Source organism: Trachinotus anak, unplaced genomic scaffold, assembly GCF_046630095.1.
Source record: "Trachinotus anak isolate AG129_WGS33_773 ecotype Australia unplaced genomic scaffold, CSIRO_AGI_Tana_v1 ptg000039l, whole genome shotgun sequence".
NCBI lineage: Eukaryota > Metazoa > Chordata > Actinopteri > Carangiformes > Carangidae > Trachinotus > Trachinotus anak.
Window position 1 is genome coordinate 734706 of NW_027273890.1, and position 17396 is coordinate 752101.

The window sequence follows — 17396 nt, forward strand, 5'->3', positions numbered from 1 at the left end:
GAACTGAACAGTATTATTTGACTCCCTCATTCTGAGAACTGAACTCTCTCTTAATCCCTCCTGTCTCTGGGCTTTTACTGTTTTTCTGCTGAGACCAGGATGAGGAGAGAAAATCCTCTGTTATATAAACTGGAGCTTCAGAGACATGTTCAGCCTCAGCAGTGACTCTGACACCCAGTGGTCATTACAGGTAGCACAGCCCCGGCCCTGAATCCAGCCAGACCACACCTGTAAGTTTAGCTATTGCTACATAGCTAACCTTAGCATTAGCAGCTGTTTACTCACCTATATAGAAGAAACGTTGTGAGTTCAGCATCAAACTTCTTCCTTTACTCACCAACATCTGTCTCCAGAGGTGGAGACACATAAGTTAGCATGCTAACCAGCTAGCTCTGGTCCATCCCACTGCAGCCTCCAGCCTGTCCTGAAGACGGAGCTGCTCAGAGCACGTGTTATCACCTCTGCGTTTGTAAATAAAAACCTGTCGCCACCTGCTCCTGGTGAAATACCAGAGAAAATTTACAGTTATCCTCTTAGGTTTCACTTTGCATGTAGTCTTCTTCCTGTCTGAGAGTCTGACCCTCATTTCACTGCTGTGTTTTCTGTTCATCAAACTTCCACATGTGACTAATGAACTGATGACCTGTTGTTGTGTAGTTGTATCCTTGTTAACCTGAGACATAAACACAGTATTTGGCTCCATGGTCAGGAACACACCTGCTGTCCAGGTGACAAGTCAAAATGTCTGCTGTGAAAAAAGACCTGTGGTGACCTGGACAGGTGACACACAAACCTGCTCTATATATATATATATATATATATATATCTATACATGTATTTGTCAGGTAACGATGCATCTCTTTCTTGTTGCTGAATCACCTGTGTTAAGCTCATATACTGATGTGAGAGTGGGCAGGTACCAATGGCTGCGTTCCGCTGGTTATTTTGCAGCAGGTGCGGGAATACCAGATAAAATGGAGTGTGGTGTTTATGAGGTGGACAGGTGTGATTCGTGCCTCAGGTTGGGTGGCATCAGGATGGCTCCACCTAACTGCACCCTGACCTGAGGTCTGACCCCCCCCTCAGCCGACACACCTGAGGGGGTGTGGACTGACAGTTTCCTGCACAAGGGCAGGGCTGTAAAATGAAGTGTGTGTCAGTTGGTAAGACACTTTGTGCAGTTGTAAAACTAAATAAAACCAAATAAAATTAAATAAAGCCTAATAAAACTAATGTAAAGTGTAGATTTAAAAACCATGAAGTATTATTCTCTGTAGTGACAGAACCAGACTGAATATTAAATATTAATGTGTGTGTGTGTGTGTGTGTGTGTGTGTGTGTGTGTGTGTGTGTGTGTGTGTGTGTGTGTGTGTGTGTGTGTTCAGTGAGCACAACAAAGCTGATCTTACAACAATAGACCCCTCCCTCCTCTCACTCCACACACCAGCAGCATGATGATGCACTGTGACACACACACACTGATAACTGAGCTCACAGAGGAAGGTTAGTCTGACACTTTGTCAGAGCCCAGCGTGCAACACACACACACACACCCTGTGGACAGATGCCTGGTGAAGCAGGGAGCTGGTGTTAGAGGGTGGAACAAAGAGATGCTGAGGAAGCTGGTGTGCAAGAAAATCTGCGCTCGTAAGACTGATACCTTTTATCTGTTCCTGTCTCTGTTGCTGCTCATCTGTCTGTCTGTCTGCCTGTCTCTCTTTCTTGGTGTCTTTCTTCCTCCTCTTTCTCTCTCTCTCATACTCAGCTCTCCGTCGTATCCTCTCTCTCAACCTGTTGCCTTTCCTCCTCATCGTCCACTGTGTGCTGTTCTGTTTGTGTTGTTCTGTTGTAGGTGCAGTGTCATGGTGCTTTCAGGAGCTGTGTGTGTGTGTGTGACTTCACCCTGAACAACAGGTTGCTGTGAGACGTCTGTAAGAGCAGATTCTCTCTGATCAGTTGTTTTCTAAATCAATATAATTAACTGATATTCAGAAACAGAAAGTGACTGAAGCTGCAGACGTCCCTGTTGTTGTCGCTGTGGCTCAGCTGGCACCATCCACCCATCAGCCCCGGGCTAATCCCCCCTGTGAATGGTCACGTTGGGCAGGTGACAGGGGTCATGTTTCCATGCGTGGATGTCAAACCAGGTTAAAGTCAGATGGATAGAAGATAAAGGCTGAATGGACACACACACACACACACACCCTGACAGACTGAGTGCGTCGCAGCCTGAGGTGAGAAGATGCTGAGATGACTCAGGTTCTCCTGTAGCAGGTTGATGACAGCAGAGGGATGATGCAGGTCACCATCAGCACAGTGAGAAAACAGTGTCTGTGGATGATGAGTGAAGAATCTGTTATTGGTCCTGATGAGAAACGTCATCCAGCCGTCCTGTCTCTAACATTCAGTCACTGGTGACCTGAGGAGCATTTTTCCAGATGTAAATCAGCTGTTCCCTCATTAATTCCCTTCTTCCTCCTCTGTCGTTGCAGATAAGAACTTTGAGGATGAGGACTCTGTGGATGGAGGCCGGTCCTCCTCCTCCTCATCCTCAAAAGCCCCCCCCAGCGGCAGGAGGACGGTGACGAGCTCTGTCAGGAGACCCAGCTCAGCTACCACAGCTAAGGCCACAGGTGAGGGATCTTCTGGTCAGAGCCACCAGCTGTAACAGACCCTCAGTGCTCGCTTTATTAGGAACACCACGCTGACACTGGCAGATCCTCAGGGCTGCAGGTCCTGGATCCAGATGTAGAAACTTTCCTCTGTTGACAGACTGAGACCTTCAGACCAGGACTGACTGGTGTTAAGGTCCAAAGTGAGTCCAGAACACATTCAGACTCAGACCCTGTCATCAGACCAGGTCTTCACCTGTCCAGTGTTGGTGAATCAGTGTCCACTGCAGCCTCAGGTTTCTGATGTTGGTGACGGTCAGAGTCTCTGAAGTTCCTGACCTGAATCGGCCTGACTTTATGTATATTTATTGTCCTGCTGCCACGTGATTGGCTGATTGGATGACAGCCTCAGTAAGCAGCTGTACAGGTGTTCCTGATAAAGAGCTGAGCGAGGGCACACTGTCCATGAGCACTCTCAGCATGAGTCATCATAGATGTGTCACGAGTTCGACTGTGACCTCAGATGAAGGTGTGCTGATGTTGAAGCTCTGCTGAGTCTCAGGTTGTGTGTCCACAGGTAAAGAAGCAGGAGCTGGTGCTGTGGATGAAGAGGATTTCATCAAAGCCTTTGAGGACGTGCCCTCAGTCCAGGTAGGTGCAGTCATTCACGCTCCCCTGAGGAGACGTCCCACTGACTCTGCGTCCTGATGTTGAGGCTGGACGGAGTGACAGTGTTTGGTTCAGATGATTTTTAAAGGTCCCCAGACTTTTTACAACCAACTGAAATATCTCTGCCTCTGGAAAGTTAGCTCAGATACTACACAACCAGTACACAACCAGTACACACACATCTACCTTCAGGCTGCAGATACATGGGGCCCAGTTACCTGGGCCCGACCTCAGTGACCCCACTCACCTGCTACTCTTTATTTATTTAATTCACTAACTTAAACTGTTTGACACCGACTGGGCTGCTGTTTGTGTGTCTGTGTGTGTCTGTGTCTGTCTGTGTGTGTGTGTGTGTCTGTTTGTATTTGTGTGTGTCTGTCTGTGTTTGTGTGTTTGTGTGTGTGTGTGTGTGTTTTTGTGTGTCTGTGTTTGTGTGTGTGATTGTGTTTGTGTGTGTGTTTGTGTTGTTGTTTATCTTTGAGCAGATGACTCTAAACTACGATGGTAAACAAAGTAAACATTAAACTTACTTAGCATTAGCATGTTAGCTTTGTCACTGTGAGTATATTAGCATGCTGACATTAGCATTTAGCTCAGAGCACCAGGACTATGTCCTGGAGCATCTACCATGGAAGTAGAGATTTAGAGGCTCACCTGAGGAGGAGGAGGAGGAAGAGGAGGAGGAGGAGGAACCACCTTTAACAGCTGGTTGTCATGTTACTGTGCAGATCTACTCTAACAGAGAGCTGGAGGACCAGCTGACCAAGATCAGAGAGGTTCTGTCGGATGACAAACATGACTGGGAGCACCGAGTGGTGGCGGTAAGACCTCAGACTCTTCCTCACATGAGGTTCAAGTGATGATCCACCAACATGACGGTGTCTCTCTCCTCTGTCTCCTTCCTCTCCAGCTGAAGAAGGTGCGCTCGCTGGTGTTGGCTGGGGCGACTGAGTACGAGGGTTTCCCTCAGCAGCTGCGTCTCCTGGAGGCCTCCCTCAAGCTGTCGGCTAAAGACCTGCGCTCCCAGGTGGTCCGCGAGGCCTGCATCACACTGGGGTAAGATCCTGAGCTGAGGAGGACCAACTGTCCCGCCCGGGTCAATAAATGTTTGGTACCAACAGCTCAATTCTAATTGGAGCTGTGCCCAAAAGATCCGTTTCCCAAACACGGGATGATATAATAATAATGAGCATTTGTTTCCTGTCAGGGTTAAATCAGCACAGCTCTAACACACAGGTTAATACAGTGAAAAACTGTGAACCTAATGATTGATCATCATCATGTCAGACGGCCATGATGGCTTTGATTGGCAGCAGTGACATTAACAGGAATCTGTAGTCGATCAGGCTGCAACATGAAAACAGCTTCATAAACTATTTTCTTTCCACATACTTAAGCTAATGAAACGAGCAGCGCGCTCTCCACTACAAACATCCGTCATCCAAACTTTAATATGACCCTGATGAGGTGGAACAGAGCAGAGACGCTGAAAGAGCAGCAGGCTGATGAATGGACCGGATGGGAGATGTCACCATGGCAACATGCCTCTCAATCCAGTACAGACGTCCCCATCCCATGTTGAATTTTACAAGCTAAAAGGCATCTATTGATTTTAGAGAGTGAAGCGTTTCCTCCAGCAGCCAGTCTCTATAATCCAACAGCTGCTCCTTACCCTGAGAATATTATCTGGTAAGACTCTTCACATCTTATACCTGAGTTAGAAAACGAGAAGTGAAATAAACTTTGATGTATCGTCAGTGTCAGAGGAGCTGTTTGTTTTAGATTCAGTTGTCTCTGAATTATCAGGAATAACAGCATCACATCACGTGAGTGGATCATGTGATGGTCTGTTCTTTAACACCATCCTCTTCCCTCTGTTTACCCTCCATCAGACATCTGTCGTCAGTTCTGGGAAACAAGTTTGACCACGGAGCAGAGAGCGTCATGCCCACACTGCTCAACCTGGTGCCCAACAGTGCCAAAGTCATGGCCACGTCCGGGGTGGCCACCATCCGCCTCATCCTCAGGGTAGGACATGAAGAGAGGAGGGCTGATGTGGTGGCTTCAGTCGGCCGGAGAGATTTATTATTTATTTATTTTAACTTTAAACCCACAAATTTAACTGTCTTCAATAACCACCTCCTCACATCATGTGAGAATATTAGAGTAATAATGAAACCATTCTTTTGCACTTATGGAATAACACTTGTGTTTTCTGTCTTTCCCCTGCAGCACACACACTACCCCCGACTCATCCCCATCATTACCAGTAACTGCACCTCCAAATCAGTAGCAGTACGACGGTAAGAAGACTTTGCTACTGGTATAAAGCTTCTGTCAATACAGTTACAAGAACGTATATTCAGTCTGTAATTATTTTCTATTTAATATTCTGTGCAGTCATATTTTGTACATAACAGGTTTTTATAGCAGCACTTTTGGTTGTACAGCTCTTACAACATTTTACAGATATTAAAGCTCCATGTTTTAACTTCTCCAGTGTTTTATCTGAAGTGTTGATCTCCATCAGAAGATATATCTGTGGTTTTAAGAACCAAAAATCATCTCAGTGTAGTTTTACATCTCCTCTCTCAGGCTTCTTTCTGGAGCTCTAGTAACAACAGGTCAGTCAGCCAATCAGAGGAGAGGATCTGAGCCGTTTTGTGTTCTTTGTTGTGACATCACAAAGCTCCAGAAGTCCTGACGGCTGGTTTTAAGGCTCAGTTTCTGAATACAGGCTGTGTGCATTTCTCTGTGGACGGAGGCTTTGATACTTTCACAGTATTAATATAGAACCTAGACCTGCTTTATAATCACAAACACATGGACATCTACCTTTAGACTGTGTGGACCTTTAATATTCTCTGTCATGGTGATGTTTAACTTTCCAGACGCTGTTACGAGTTCCTAGACCTCATGTTACAGGAGTGGCACACTAACACACTGGAAAGGTGAGATGAAAAATATCTGCTGTTGTCGGGTTGTGTTGTCATGTGTGTCGTTCTCTCACATGATGACATTTGAGTTAGCAGAGCATTGGCTGGCTGCGCCGCTGATGAGGCCCATTAAATTGATGAATGCTGAGAGAGAGTCTTCATCGCCAAGACCTCGAGCGATAAGGCAAAACTTTCCCATCCCTGTAACCATGGTAACCGCGGCAGAGACTTTAAAAAGCATGCGGAGAATCCTGTGGGTGGTCCACATTCCCTGTGGACCACCAGAGGAATAAAACTGGGAGACACTGGCAGTTTCTGTTCTTTAGCATTTGAGGTGTCAGGTTATAAAGTGGTCTGTCAGAGGGAGCTGTTCGTGTCCTCCTCACCATGTTCCCGTACTATCCCAGACACGTGGCTGTTCTGACCGAGACCATCAAGAAAGGCATCCACGATGCAGACTCTGAGGCCAGATCCATCGCAAGAAAGTAAGTGTTGTTTCAGGGGCGATCTTCTTCATGTCTTTGTTCCATGAGAAAGTCAAGTATTCACTCATCCTCCGCACCTGTAGGTGCTACTGGGGTTTCCATGGTCACTACAGTCGGGAGGCAGAGCATCTGTTCCAGGCGCTGGAGTCCACCTATCAGAAGGCTCTCCAGTCTCACCTGAAGAGCTCTGACAGCATCGTGTCTCTACCCCAGTCTGACCGCTCCTCATCGTCCTCCCAAGAGAGTCTGAAGTAAGAACCATGACCTCCTGTTTCCTCCTCCTGTCATCACTCTCATCCCTGCTCCCCATCCTCCATATTTACTCTCCTCTTCCTCCTCTTCCTCTCATGCTCCTGTTTTTATTCTGCACATTTTCTGTAATTGATTGGAAGAAACCACTAATGCATCTGTCTCATTGATGATTGTAAAAACATTGGTAATTATTGTCAGATGGACAGCAAATGGGTGAGACACACAGACACACACACACACACACACACACTTGGATGACTGTGATCAGTTTATAGATTCTCTATGGAACATGTTGGTTAATGACCTCATAGTCCATCAGGTCTGCAGCTGTCATGGTCATCTGTGTGTGTGTGTCTGTGTGTGTGTGTGTGTGTGTGTGTGTGTGTGTGTGTGTGTGTGTTTATGGGGATGAGTTCATCTTTATTTTTTATTTTTTCCCTTCTGACAGGTTTTCATCATCTGATGAAAATCATGAACCATTTATATTATTATTTTTATTTCAAGTTCTGTCCAATACAATTTATTATACTGGGCATTTATATTATATATCATATTTATGTTATATAATGTATCCATACACTTAATAAAATCCATTGTTGTAATTCATAGATTTCTAATTCTAGAAATACAATAAATGTTGTTTTCAGTGGGTTGACGTGTGATGTACACGACGTGTCTCTGTTTCTGTTTTTTTCAGTCGGCCGCTGTCTGTGAAGAGTGTTATAGGAGGGAGCATCACAAGGAGTGAGTTACTTTCATTGTCTTGTCTGTTCTGTCACTTTGAGGTTGTGTTTTCTCCTGAAGTGATCAGATCCACTGTGCTGATGCTCCCCTGATCATGACTTCATGTTTATATTATTATATTATTGTTATCTTTTATTTATCTATTATTTATCTTTGTCTTAGATATTTGTTACTGACATACTTACACACAGTTTTTTCTCTTGCACTGTCATCTTTGCTGCTGTAGTACTGCAAATGTCCCCACTGTGGGACTAATAAAGGCTTAATCTTAATCTTAATATACAACAGCACTAATCTGCAGTTCAGAGGTTTCGACTACGATCAGATTTTATTATTATGATTATTATTATTAATTCACCTGCTAGAACATGAAGAGAAACAGGAAACAGATGAACCTGTTTAAATAATAATGAAAGCTAAGAAATCTACCTTCAAAAGCTTCAGTGTGTTCATCAGCAACATCTGTGCACCTGCTTATTCACGCAGTTATCCAATCAGCCAATCACGTGACAGCAGTGTAATGTATAAAGTCCTGCAGACACAGGTCAGACTGACTCCATGATCCTGACAGCAGGACTCTGTGGGGTCCAGACCCTCTGCTGCAGGACTCCTGGTCTCTGAGACTCTGTGTGTTAGGAGTCACTGTCAGGGACCAATCAGACGTCTCCCTGATCATGTGATGGATCTAAAGAGTCCAGTGTGTTGGGGCTTCACAGTTCTTGATCAATTAACTGGTGATCATAATCAGAATAATGATCATAATAAAAAAAAATAATAATAATACTTTATTTGTGCAGAAATATAGAAATGTTTTCTTCAGAAGTGAAGGTAAAACAGGAAACTGCCTCAGGTCCGACCTCCTCACTGTGCTGCACCTGTGTAGAGGTGCACAGTAGAAAGTAGATGGAAGTCTTCAGGCACTGCTTCAGTTTTCACTACTTGCCTCTCATTTCCAGGTAAGCTGGTGAGCACCAGGATGCCTACCACACCGGGTTCCCTCCAGCGTTCCCGGAGCGACATTGACGTAAACGCCGCCTCCAGCGCCAAGTCACGTCTGTCCACCGTCCCCGCGTCCTCACCATTCAGCTCTGCAGCCGCCCTTCCTCCAGGATCCTACGCCTCATTAGGTAACTCGTCAGTCGTCTTCCTCAAATCAGAAAAAACAAACATTTGTGTGGCAGCTGCAGCTCGTTGTGTAGAGAGAACACACACACACACTCTCAGAATCAGAGAAAGGATGAAACACTAAACGACTGTGAAGCGATTGAAACCTTGATGTAGCCTTGACCTCCTCAGTAAATAAACACTGCAGTGTGTGAGCTGTGGAGATTTTTTCTTAAAGTCTCTGTCATCATGAAGTATTACAACATTCTCTCCTGTAGTCAGTGGCTTTTATGGAGCTGACTGGATTATTAATGACCATGCAGTTTGTCATTAGACTGTTCTGTCAGCAGGAACTGTTTCCATCCTGCACCGACACCTCTGACTAATCGAAGTGATGAGGCTGAGTAACCCTCCCTCCAGTGTGATTAAAACCCCTGATGCTTTTTAAGGATGTTTTCACTCACATCTTCAGCTAATGGGGGCTGTTAAACCTGTCCCCCTCCAATACATATGAAAGTTACTGTGGTCTTGTTTCCTGTGCAGAAACTTCTCTCCCTCCCTTTTTCTCCACTGAGTCCCTGTGGCTCGACAGCAGCCGTTACTAATGACCAGGAGGCCCCTGCTCACCCACTCACTCCTGCTCCTGCTTCAGCTGTTACTAATGTCTCCTCTATACCTCTCCTTCCACTCGCTGCTGCACTGCCTTTCTTAAATTCCCAAAAGATGGCACTCCTGGTAAAAGTGATGGTAAGACTTGTGTCTGTTTGTAAGAGAGAGAGAATGTGTGAGTGTGTCCTTATTCCCATCTTCTTCTCTTCATCTGTGCCCCCTCCTCTTCTCTTTACCCCCGTCCTCCCCTGAAGTGCTCGTCTGTTATGTGGAAATCTGCATGGACTGTCTGCATGGATTTTATTGTCTGACTGTAACTGTGACAACTGTCTCCATCCCTTACTCACAGAACTCACTGGTTTCTACAGGTGTTTTCAGTAGATAGATGTGTTCTCTGAAGTTTTCACAAACTAAGCTGATGCCAAATTTTACATCTGTCCCAGATGTTGTTTCCTTGTTCAGTGGAGAATCTTCAGGGTTAAAGTCACTAACAGGTGGACCCTGGTCAAGATCCAGACTCAGATGTATAACCTATAAATTAATAATCATTAAATTATGTCAGAGTGTTTCTATTTTAACCAGCACAGCTTTTAAAGCTTTTACGGTGCTGCTCATGTGACGTTGCTCAGCCAATCAGAGCGACTGGAGTCAGTGAGTGAGATAAAGTCACAGGGGAGACACGATGTCAGAGAAATAAGTGAGGACAGTGGGATAGAAGAGGGAAAGACAGAGGACATGATGGAGTGAACCATAAAGAATTCAAAATGAAAAGTCAACATACTCTTTCATTTTGTAAAATTCAGCCCTTTATTGTAATTTTATAATGGCTGTTATTTTCCTTGAAATGCTAAAAAAAACAAGTTATTCTGATATTCTTATATAGAGAAGGTATAATTATTATTTAATCATAATAATCAGAATATATATTTATAATAGACTATAATGAAATCCCTCCAGTGTATTGAACCTTTGTTGTAGGAAGTTTGCTGACCTCTTTGAATTTTAATTGATTTTAATTGATCTAAATGAAATTTAATGAGGATCAAAGCGTCTGTTTTTCAGTATCACTCAGGCTTTCACTCGTTCTACAGATCCATCTTTTTTTGTTGTTGTAAGAGCTGTGAACAGAGGACGTGTGTCCACCGTTGAACTGGAGGACAGCAGATCAGGTGAACTTTAGCACAACGTGGTGACTGTTGATAAAGTGCTTATGAAATCATTGATTAATCCTGGAGCGACACGTCTCCACTTGAAGCAGGGTTTTATTTTTGGCTCTTATCACAGTCACCATTCTCAGTGTTGTGTTGTGTAACCAGCTCCACCAGATTCTCTGGTTGTGATGGATTTTGCCCCAAACTTATCAAAGATCCTCCAATGGACTCACGGATCGCAGCGACCCCCCACTCCCACCCCTCACCCCCCGTTACCACCTCACATCTACAACTGCACTATAGAAATGAGACTGTGAGGAAACTTTGTTTTTGGCAAACGTGTGTGTGTGTGTCTGACCTTAATGATCTGTTGACATTGAAAAGATGACTGAACTGTTGTGTGGTTGTATGATCTCGTGTTGGTTTGTGAAGATGAAGCTGAACAAACAGCCTCTGACCTGCTGACTGTTTGATGCAGAGACACTGAGCACTTCTTCCAGTTTAGGGGAAAAGTTTCTGTCAGTTTTATGGTGCTGGGTTAAAAAAAAAAACGTGTTAGCATTATTAGCATCTCTTGCTTTTGTTAATGGGCACACCTAGCTGTAAGCTAGCCCATTAGCTTGTAACTAGCAGTATCTCTTTAAGAAGGCTGATAATTTTGACTTTTTTTTTTGCTAAACATCAAATAAAAACGTTTTTCTCTTCACTGTGAAGAATGTGTAAAGTGAGGATGTGGATAGAGATTCTCACACTCAGTTTCAAACACAGGATGTAGGAGTTTCTCTGTGTCCGTCTCCAGACCGGGTTCAAAGGTTTGCCAATATTTCTTATTGTTTGTTTCATCACATGACACAAGTTCCTCAGAGTCTCCTCGCTTGTTTTCTGTCTCGTGTCTGAACTGTGCAGACAGACGAACCCTGATCTAAACAAACACTGAGAAATATTCACAAACTCTGATGGACCCTGGTTTGTCTGTTTCCCCTTCATGTTTCCAGAGGGGCTATGTTCTCTTGTCCAGGTCTTCTTCACTCTGTCTCCCCAGACCTCCTCCTACAGCCTCTGTCCAGCTGGATGTTGATGACTCATCCTCCTCTCTCTCCTCCGCTCTCTCCTCCAGGTCGTGTTCGCACCAGGAGACAGAGCTCCGGCAGCGTGGGCGGAGCCAGCACCTCTGTGGTGGACAGCAGGGGGAGGAGCCGAGCCAAAGCGGTCTCCCAGTCCCAGCGTACGTACACACTTCTCACACACGCTCCCGTGGAGGTCAGGCTCCATGGCTGAGTGTCACTGTAATGGTCACGTATGATCTGCGTCCGCAGCGAGATCATACTGAAGGTCTGTCAGTGTCTCCTCTGTGTGACTAATGTTTCCCCCAGTCGCTCACAAGTCACGTGTTTCTGTGCACGCGTGCCTCCATCCCTGAGTGTGTGTGTGTGCGTGTGTGCGTGCGTCTGTGTGTCTGTGCGTGTGTGTGTCTGTGTGTGTCTGTGCGTGTGTGTCTGTGTGTGTGTGTGCGCGTGTGTGTGTGTGGTTTATATATTGTTATACACCTAACATGTTCACAGCTGTCCAGAGTGCATGCTGGGTAAATTCAATAAACATAACCCTCCTCTGTCTCATTTTGACCGACCCTGTCCTGCCTATTGCTTCCATCACCCAGGATCCAGATCAGCCAATCCCATCAGTGGTAAGGCCTCAGCCTCATCCAATCACAAGCCAGAGCACCGCCCCCCCAGCACACAGAGCGTCGCATGTTATCCTATTTTTTATTTTAGAGCTTTATGTTTGTTTCACATTGTGACGTAGCAGCATGCTCCACCCATCACATCCAACTCTTTATTTATGATAACCCCCCCCCACCCCCTCCCTGCCCCCGCAGTTTGAGAAGCTGTTTGAGTTGGACATGTCTCTCATCACTGTTGTCTTTGTTCCCACTGGTGACTGGTGCCACAGTAAATGTCTTCCCCACAGCACAGTTGGCTAGAATGTAGATCCACCCCCCACCCCCCACCCCCCCATCTATATTTGTTAATTTAGAGCCTCTCACCTCTGTTTCATTCACCTTCAACTGAAGGTTAAAATATTAAAATTATGTAACATTTAGTGAGTTGGCACCAGGTTCATGAAATTAGACTAAATCGTCTGTTGTTATGTCATTAAAGCCCCCCCCACCCCCCCACCCCCAACCATGTCCCAGCCACTCTGAATATTGTCCATGTTAAATTTACTGTTTTGACCTCTTGGGACCTTTTTCTTTCTCCATGCACCTTGGGAGGAGGTGAAGCTGTTACCTGTTTTGTTTCTGTGTTAAATTTATTGGCGTTTGTTTGTCTTCTCTCCCCCAACAGCCGGCAGTCGCTCCAGCTCCCCGGGCAAGCTGCTCGGTCACAGCAGCTACGGCCGGATCCCTCGAGCCACGGCGTCAGCCTCCACCACGCCAGCCGACAAGCGCAGCAGGATCCCCCGCAGCCAGGGCTGCAGCCGGGAGACGAGTCCCAGCCGCCTGGGTCTGGGTAAGGCCAGGAGTCAGTCTCTTTATGTGGTGGAAGAATTACTGTGACTCACAACAGCTGAGGAAAGATGTTTCAGTCACAACTTCCTCCTGTTCTCATGAACGTGACACCTCAGTAACACCTGGAGGAAACGTCTTTAGATTTAGCACAAACAGTCATTTGAATTCAGGGATGAACTGATTAGAATCTCGTGGTCAAAGGTCAAAGGTCACTGTGACCTCACAAAAACTTATAATAATAATAATTATTATTAACTAATAATTAATAATTTACAAATCGATTCATTAATTATGACACAATTTACTGAAATGTCTGTAAAATGAAATGAAGTGATGACATCTTTTATCCAAAAGGTCAAAGGTCAACTTCACTGTGAGATCATAATGTTCTGTAAAACACCTCTGACCTCAGGAAGTGCACTGTGACCATGTTTCCTGATTCATGTCTGGTTGGTGGAGGAGACAACAGGAAGTGTGACTCTAGAACACATGAGCTGACACAGCATCACGTCAGAAACGAGTTTATTATCACTTTATTATCACTTTATTATCTCAACTCGCTGATAAAGAGAGAAACTCACGTACATGTGTGTATAATACTGCAGCACTCACTCACCATGTCCTGGACTCAGGTGGTAAACACATCGTTCCTCACAGACGTAGTCAGACGTGTGATTGGTTGAGAGGCAGAGGTGGTTATGGGTGTTGTAGTAGTTGATATGAAAACAACTGTGTCCAGTGATCAAACTGAAGCTGAGGTTGAAATTCTTACCAAGTAGAAAAAAAGATTCCGTAGATCTGTAGCTCTGTAGATCTGTCGCTCTATAGCTCCGTAGATCTGTAGCTCCGTAGATCCGTAGCTCCATAGATCCATAGCTCTGTAGATCTTTAGCTCCGTAGATCCATAGATCTGTAGATCTGTAGCTCTGTTGATCTGTAGATCCGTAGGTCTGTAGATCCGTAGCTCTGTAGCTCTGTAGATCCGTAGCTCTGTAGCTCTGTAACTCTGTCGCTCTGTAGATCCGTAGCTCTGTAGCTCTGTAGATCCGTAGCTCTGTAGCTCTGTTGATCTGTAGATCTGTAGATCCGTAGCTCTGTAGATCCGTAGCTCTGTAGCTCTGTCGCTCTGTAGCTCTGTCGCTCTGTAGCTCTGTAGATCTGTAGATCCGTAGCTCTGTAGATCCGTAGCTCTGTCGCTCTGTAGCTCTGTAGATCTGTTGATCTGTTGATCTGTTGATCTGTAGATCTGTAGCTCTGTCGCTCTGTAGATCTGTCGCTCTCTAGATCTGTAGATCCGTAGCTCTGTCGCTCTGTCGCTCTGTAGATCTGTCGCTCTGTAGATCTGTAGATCCGTAGCTCTGTAGATCCGTAGCTCTGTAGATCCGTAGCTCTGTAGATCCGTCGCTCTGTAGCTCTGTAGATCCGTAGCTCTGTAGATCCGTAGATCTGTAGATCCGTCGCTCTGTAGCTCTGTAGATCCGTAGCTCTGTAGATCCGTAGATCTGTAGATCTGTAGATCCGTAGCTCTGTAGATCCGTTGATCTGTAGCTCTGTTGATCTGTAGATCTGTAGATCTGTTGATCTGTAGATCTGTAGATCCGTAGCTCTGTAGCTCTGTCGCTCTGTAGATCTGTAGATCCGTAGCTCTGTAGATCCGTAGCTCTGTAGATCCGTAGCTCTGTAGATCCGTCGCTCTGTAGCTCTGTAGATCCGTAGCTCTGTAGATCCGTAGATCTGTAGATCTGTAGATCCGTAGCTCTGTAGATCCGTTGATCTGTAGCTCTGTTGATCTGTAGATCTGTAGATCTGTTGATCTGTAGATCCGTAGCTCTGTAGCTCTGTAGCTCTGTCGCTCTGTCGCTCTGTAGATCTGTAGCTCTGTAGCTCTGTAGATCTGTAGATTCGTAGCTCTGTAGATCCGTAGCTCTGTAGCCAGACATCTCCTGGGGGTCTGACTGTGTTTGTCAGGGTGGAAGATCTTTTTGTTAAAGCGCTTTTTGTTAAAGCTCTGTAGATCCGTAGCTCTGTAGATCCGTCGCTCTGTAGCTCTGTAGATCTGTAGATCTGTAGCTCTGTAGATCCGTAGCTCTGTAGATCCGTAGCTCTGTCGCTCTGTAGCTCTGTAGATCTGTAGATCCGTAGCTCTGTAGATCCGTAGCTCTGTCGCTCTGTAGCTCTGTAGATCTGTAGCTCTGTAGATCTGTAGATTCGTAGCTCTGTAGCCAGACATCTCCTGGGGGTCTGACTGTGTTTGTCAGGGTGGAAGATCTTTTTGTTAAAGCGCTGAGTTTGAATAAGAAGAGATGGAGAATGTTCCTGATTAATTTCAGATCCGTTTGTCTTCAGTCAAAAGAAAAGGATGATGAATCTGTAGATCTGTAGATCCGCAGCTCTGTAGATCTGTAGCTCTGTCGCTCTGTAGATCTGTAGATCCGTAGCTCTGTAGATCCGTAGATCTGTAGATCCGTAGCTCTGTAGATCCGTCACTCTGTAGCTCTGTAGATCCGTAGCTCTGTAGATCCGTCACTCTGTAGCTCTGTAGATCTGTAGATCTGTAGATCTGTAGATCCGTAGCTCTGTAGATCCGTAGCTCTGTAGCTCTGTAGATCCGTAGCTCTGTAGATCTGTAGCTCTGTAGATCTGTAGATCTGTAGATCCGTAGCTCTGTAGATCTGTAGCTCTGTTGATCTGTAGATCCGTAGCTCTGTAGCTCTGTAACTCTGTCGCTCTGTAGATCCGTAGCTCTGTCGCTCTGTAGCTCTGTAGATCTGTAGATCTGTCGCTCTGTAGATCCGTAGCTCTGTAGATCTGTAGCTCTGTTGATCTGTAGATCCGTAGCTCTGTAGCTCTGTAACTCTGTCGCTCTGTAGATCCGTAGCTCTGTCGCTCTGTAGCTCTGTAGATCTGTAGATCTGTCGCTCTGTAGCTCTGTAGCTCTGTAGATCTGTAGATCTGTAGATCCGTAGCTCTGTAGCTCTGTAGCTCTGTAGATCTGTAGATCCGTAGCTCTGTACATCCGTAGCTCTGTCGCTCTGTAGCTCTGTAGCTCTGTAGATCTGTAGATCCGTAGCTCTGTCGCTCTGTAGCTCTGTAGATCTGTAGCTCTGTAGCTCTGTAGATCCGTAGCTCTGTAGATCCGTAGATCTGTCGCTCTGTAGATCTGTAGATCCGTAGATCTGTTGATCTGTTGATCTGTAGCTCTGTAGATCTGTAGCTCTGTAGCTCTGTCGCTCTGTTGATCTGTAGATCAGTAGCTCTGTCGCTCTGTAGCTCTGTAGCTCTGTAGATCCGTAGCTCTGTCGCTCTGTAGATCTGTAGCTCTGTAGATCTGTCGCTCTGTAGCTCTGTCGCTCTGTAGCTCTGTAGCTCTGTAGATCTGTAGATCCGTAGCTCTGTAGATCCGTAGCTCTGTCGCTCTGTAGCTCTGTAGCTCTGTAGATCCGTAGCTCTGTAGATCCGTAGCTCTGTCGCTCTGTCGCTCTGTAGCTCTGTAGCTCTGTAGATCCGTAGCTCTGTAGCTCTGTAGATCTGTAGATCCGTAGCTCTGTAGATCCGTAGCTCTGTCGCTCTGTAGCTCTGTAGATCTGTAGCTCTGTAGATCCGTCGCTCTGTAGCTCTGTAGATCTGTGGATCTGTAGATCTGTAGATCTGTAGATCCGTAGCTCTGTAGATCCGTAGCTCCGTAGATCTGTAGATCCGTAGCTCTGTAGCTCTGTAGCTCTGTAGATCTGTAGATCCGTAGCTCTGTAGATCTGTAGCTCTGTTGATCTGTAGATCCGTAGCTCTGTAGCTCTGTAACTCTGTCGCTCTGTAGATCCGTAGCTCTGTCGCTCTGTAGCTCTGTAGATCTGTAGATCTGTCGCTCTGTAGCTCTGTAGCTCTGTAGATCTGTAGATCTGTAGCTCTGTAGATCCGTAGCTCTGTCGCTCTGTAGCTCTGTAGATCTGTAGATCCGTAGCTCTGTCGCTCTGTAGCTCTGTAGATCTGTAGCTCTGTAGATCTGTAGATCCGTAGCTCTGTAGATCCGTAGATCTGTCGCTCTGTAGATCTGTAGATCCGTAGATCCGTTGATCTGTAGCTCTGTAGATCTGTAGATCTGTAGCTCTGTAGCTCTGTAGCTCTGTCGCTCTGTCGATCTGTCGATCTGTAGCTCTGTAACTCTGTCGCTCTGTAGATCTGTAGCTCTGTAGCTCTGTCGCTCTGTAGCTCTGTAGCTCTGTAGATCCGTAGCTCTGTCGCTCTGTCGCTCTGTCGCTCTGTAGCTCTGTAGATCTGTAGATCCGTAGCTCTGTAGATCCGTAGCTCTGTAGATCCGTAGCTCTGTA

General features: G+C 45.7%; 1 protein-coding gene across 1 annotated transcript in view; it reads left to right on the forward strand.

The window, feature by feature from the left end:
• The window catches only part of clasp1a (cytoplasmic linker associated protein 1a), a 68788-nt gene that overhangs the window by 32410 nt on the left and 18982 nt on the right, over positions 1-17396 (forward strand). The window contains exons 9-21 of the mRNA XM_071472471.1: positions 2493-2633; positions 3190-3263; positions 4010-4102; positions 4192-4337; positions 5174-5309; positions 5514-5584; positions 6173-6232; positions 6625-6702; positions 6786-6953; positions 7652-7698; positions 8655-8825; positions 11680-11787; positions 12908-13072. Coding sequence (XP_071328572.1) covers positions 2493-2633; positions 3190-3263; positions 4010-4102; positions 4192-4337; positions 5174-5309; positions 5514-5584; positions 6173-6232; positions 6625-6702; positions 6786-6953; positions 7652-7698; positions 8655-8825; positions 11680-11787; positions 12908-13072 — 1458 coding nt within the window. The remainder of the gene's footprint in view (positions 1-2492; positions 2634-3189; positions 3264-4009; positions 4103-4191; positions 4338-5173; positions 5310-5513; positions 5585-6172; positions 6233-6624; positions 6703-6785; positions 6954-7651; positions 7699-8654; positions 8826-11679; positions 11788-12907; positions 13073-17396) is intronic.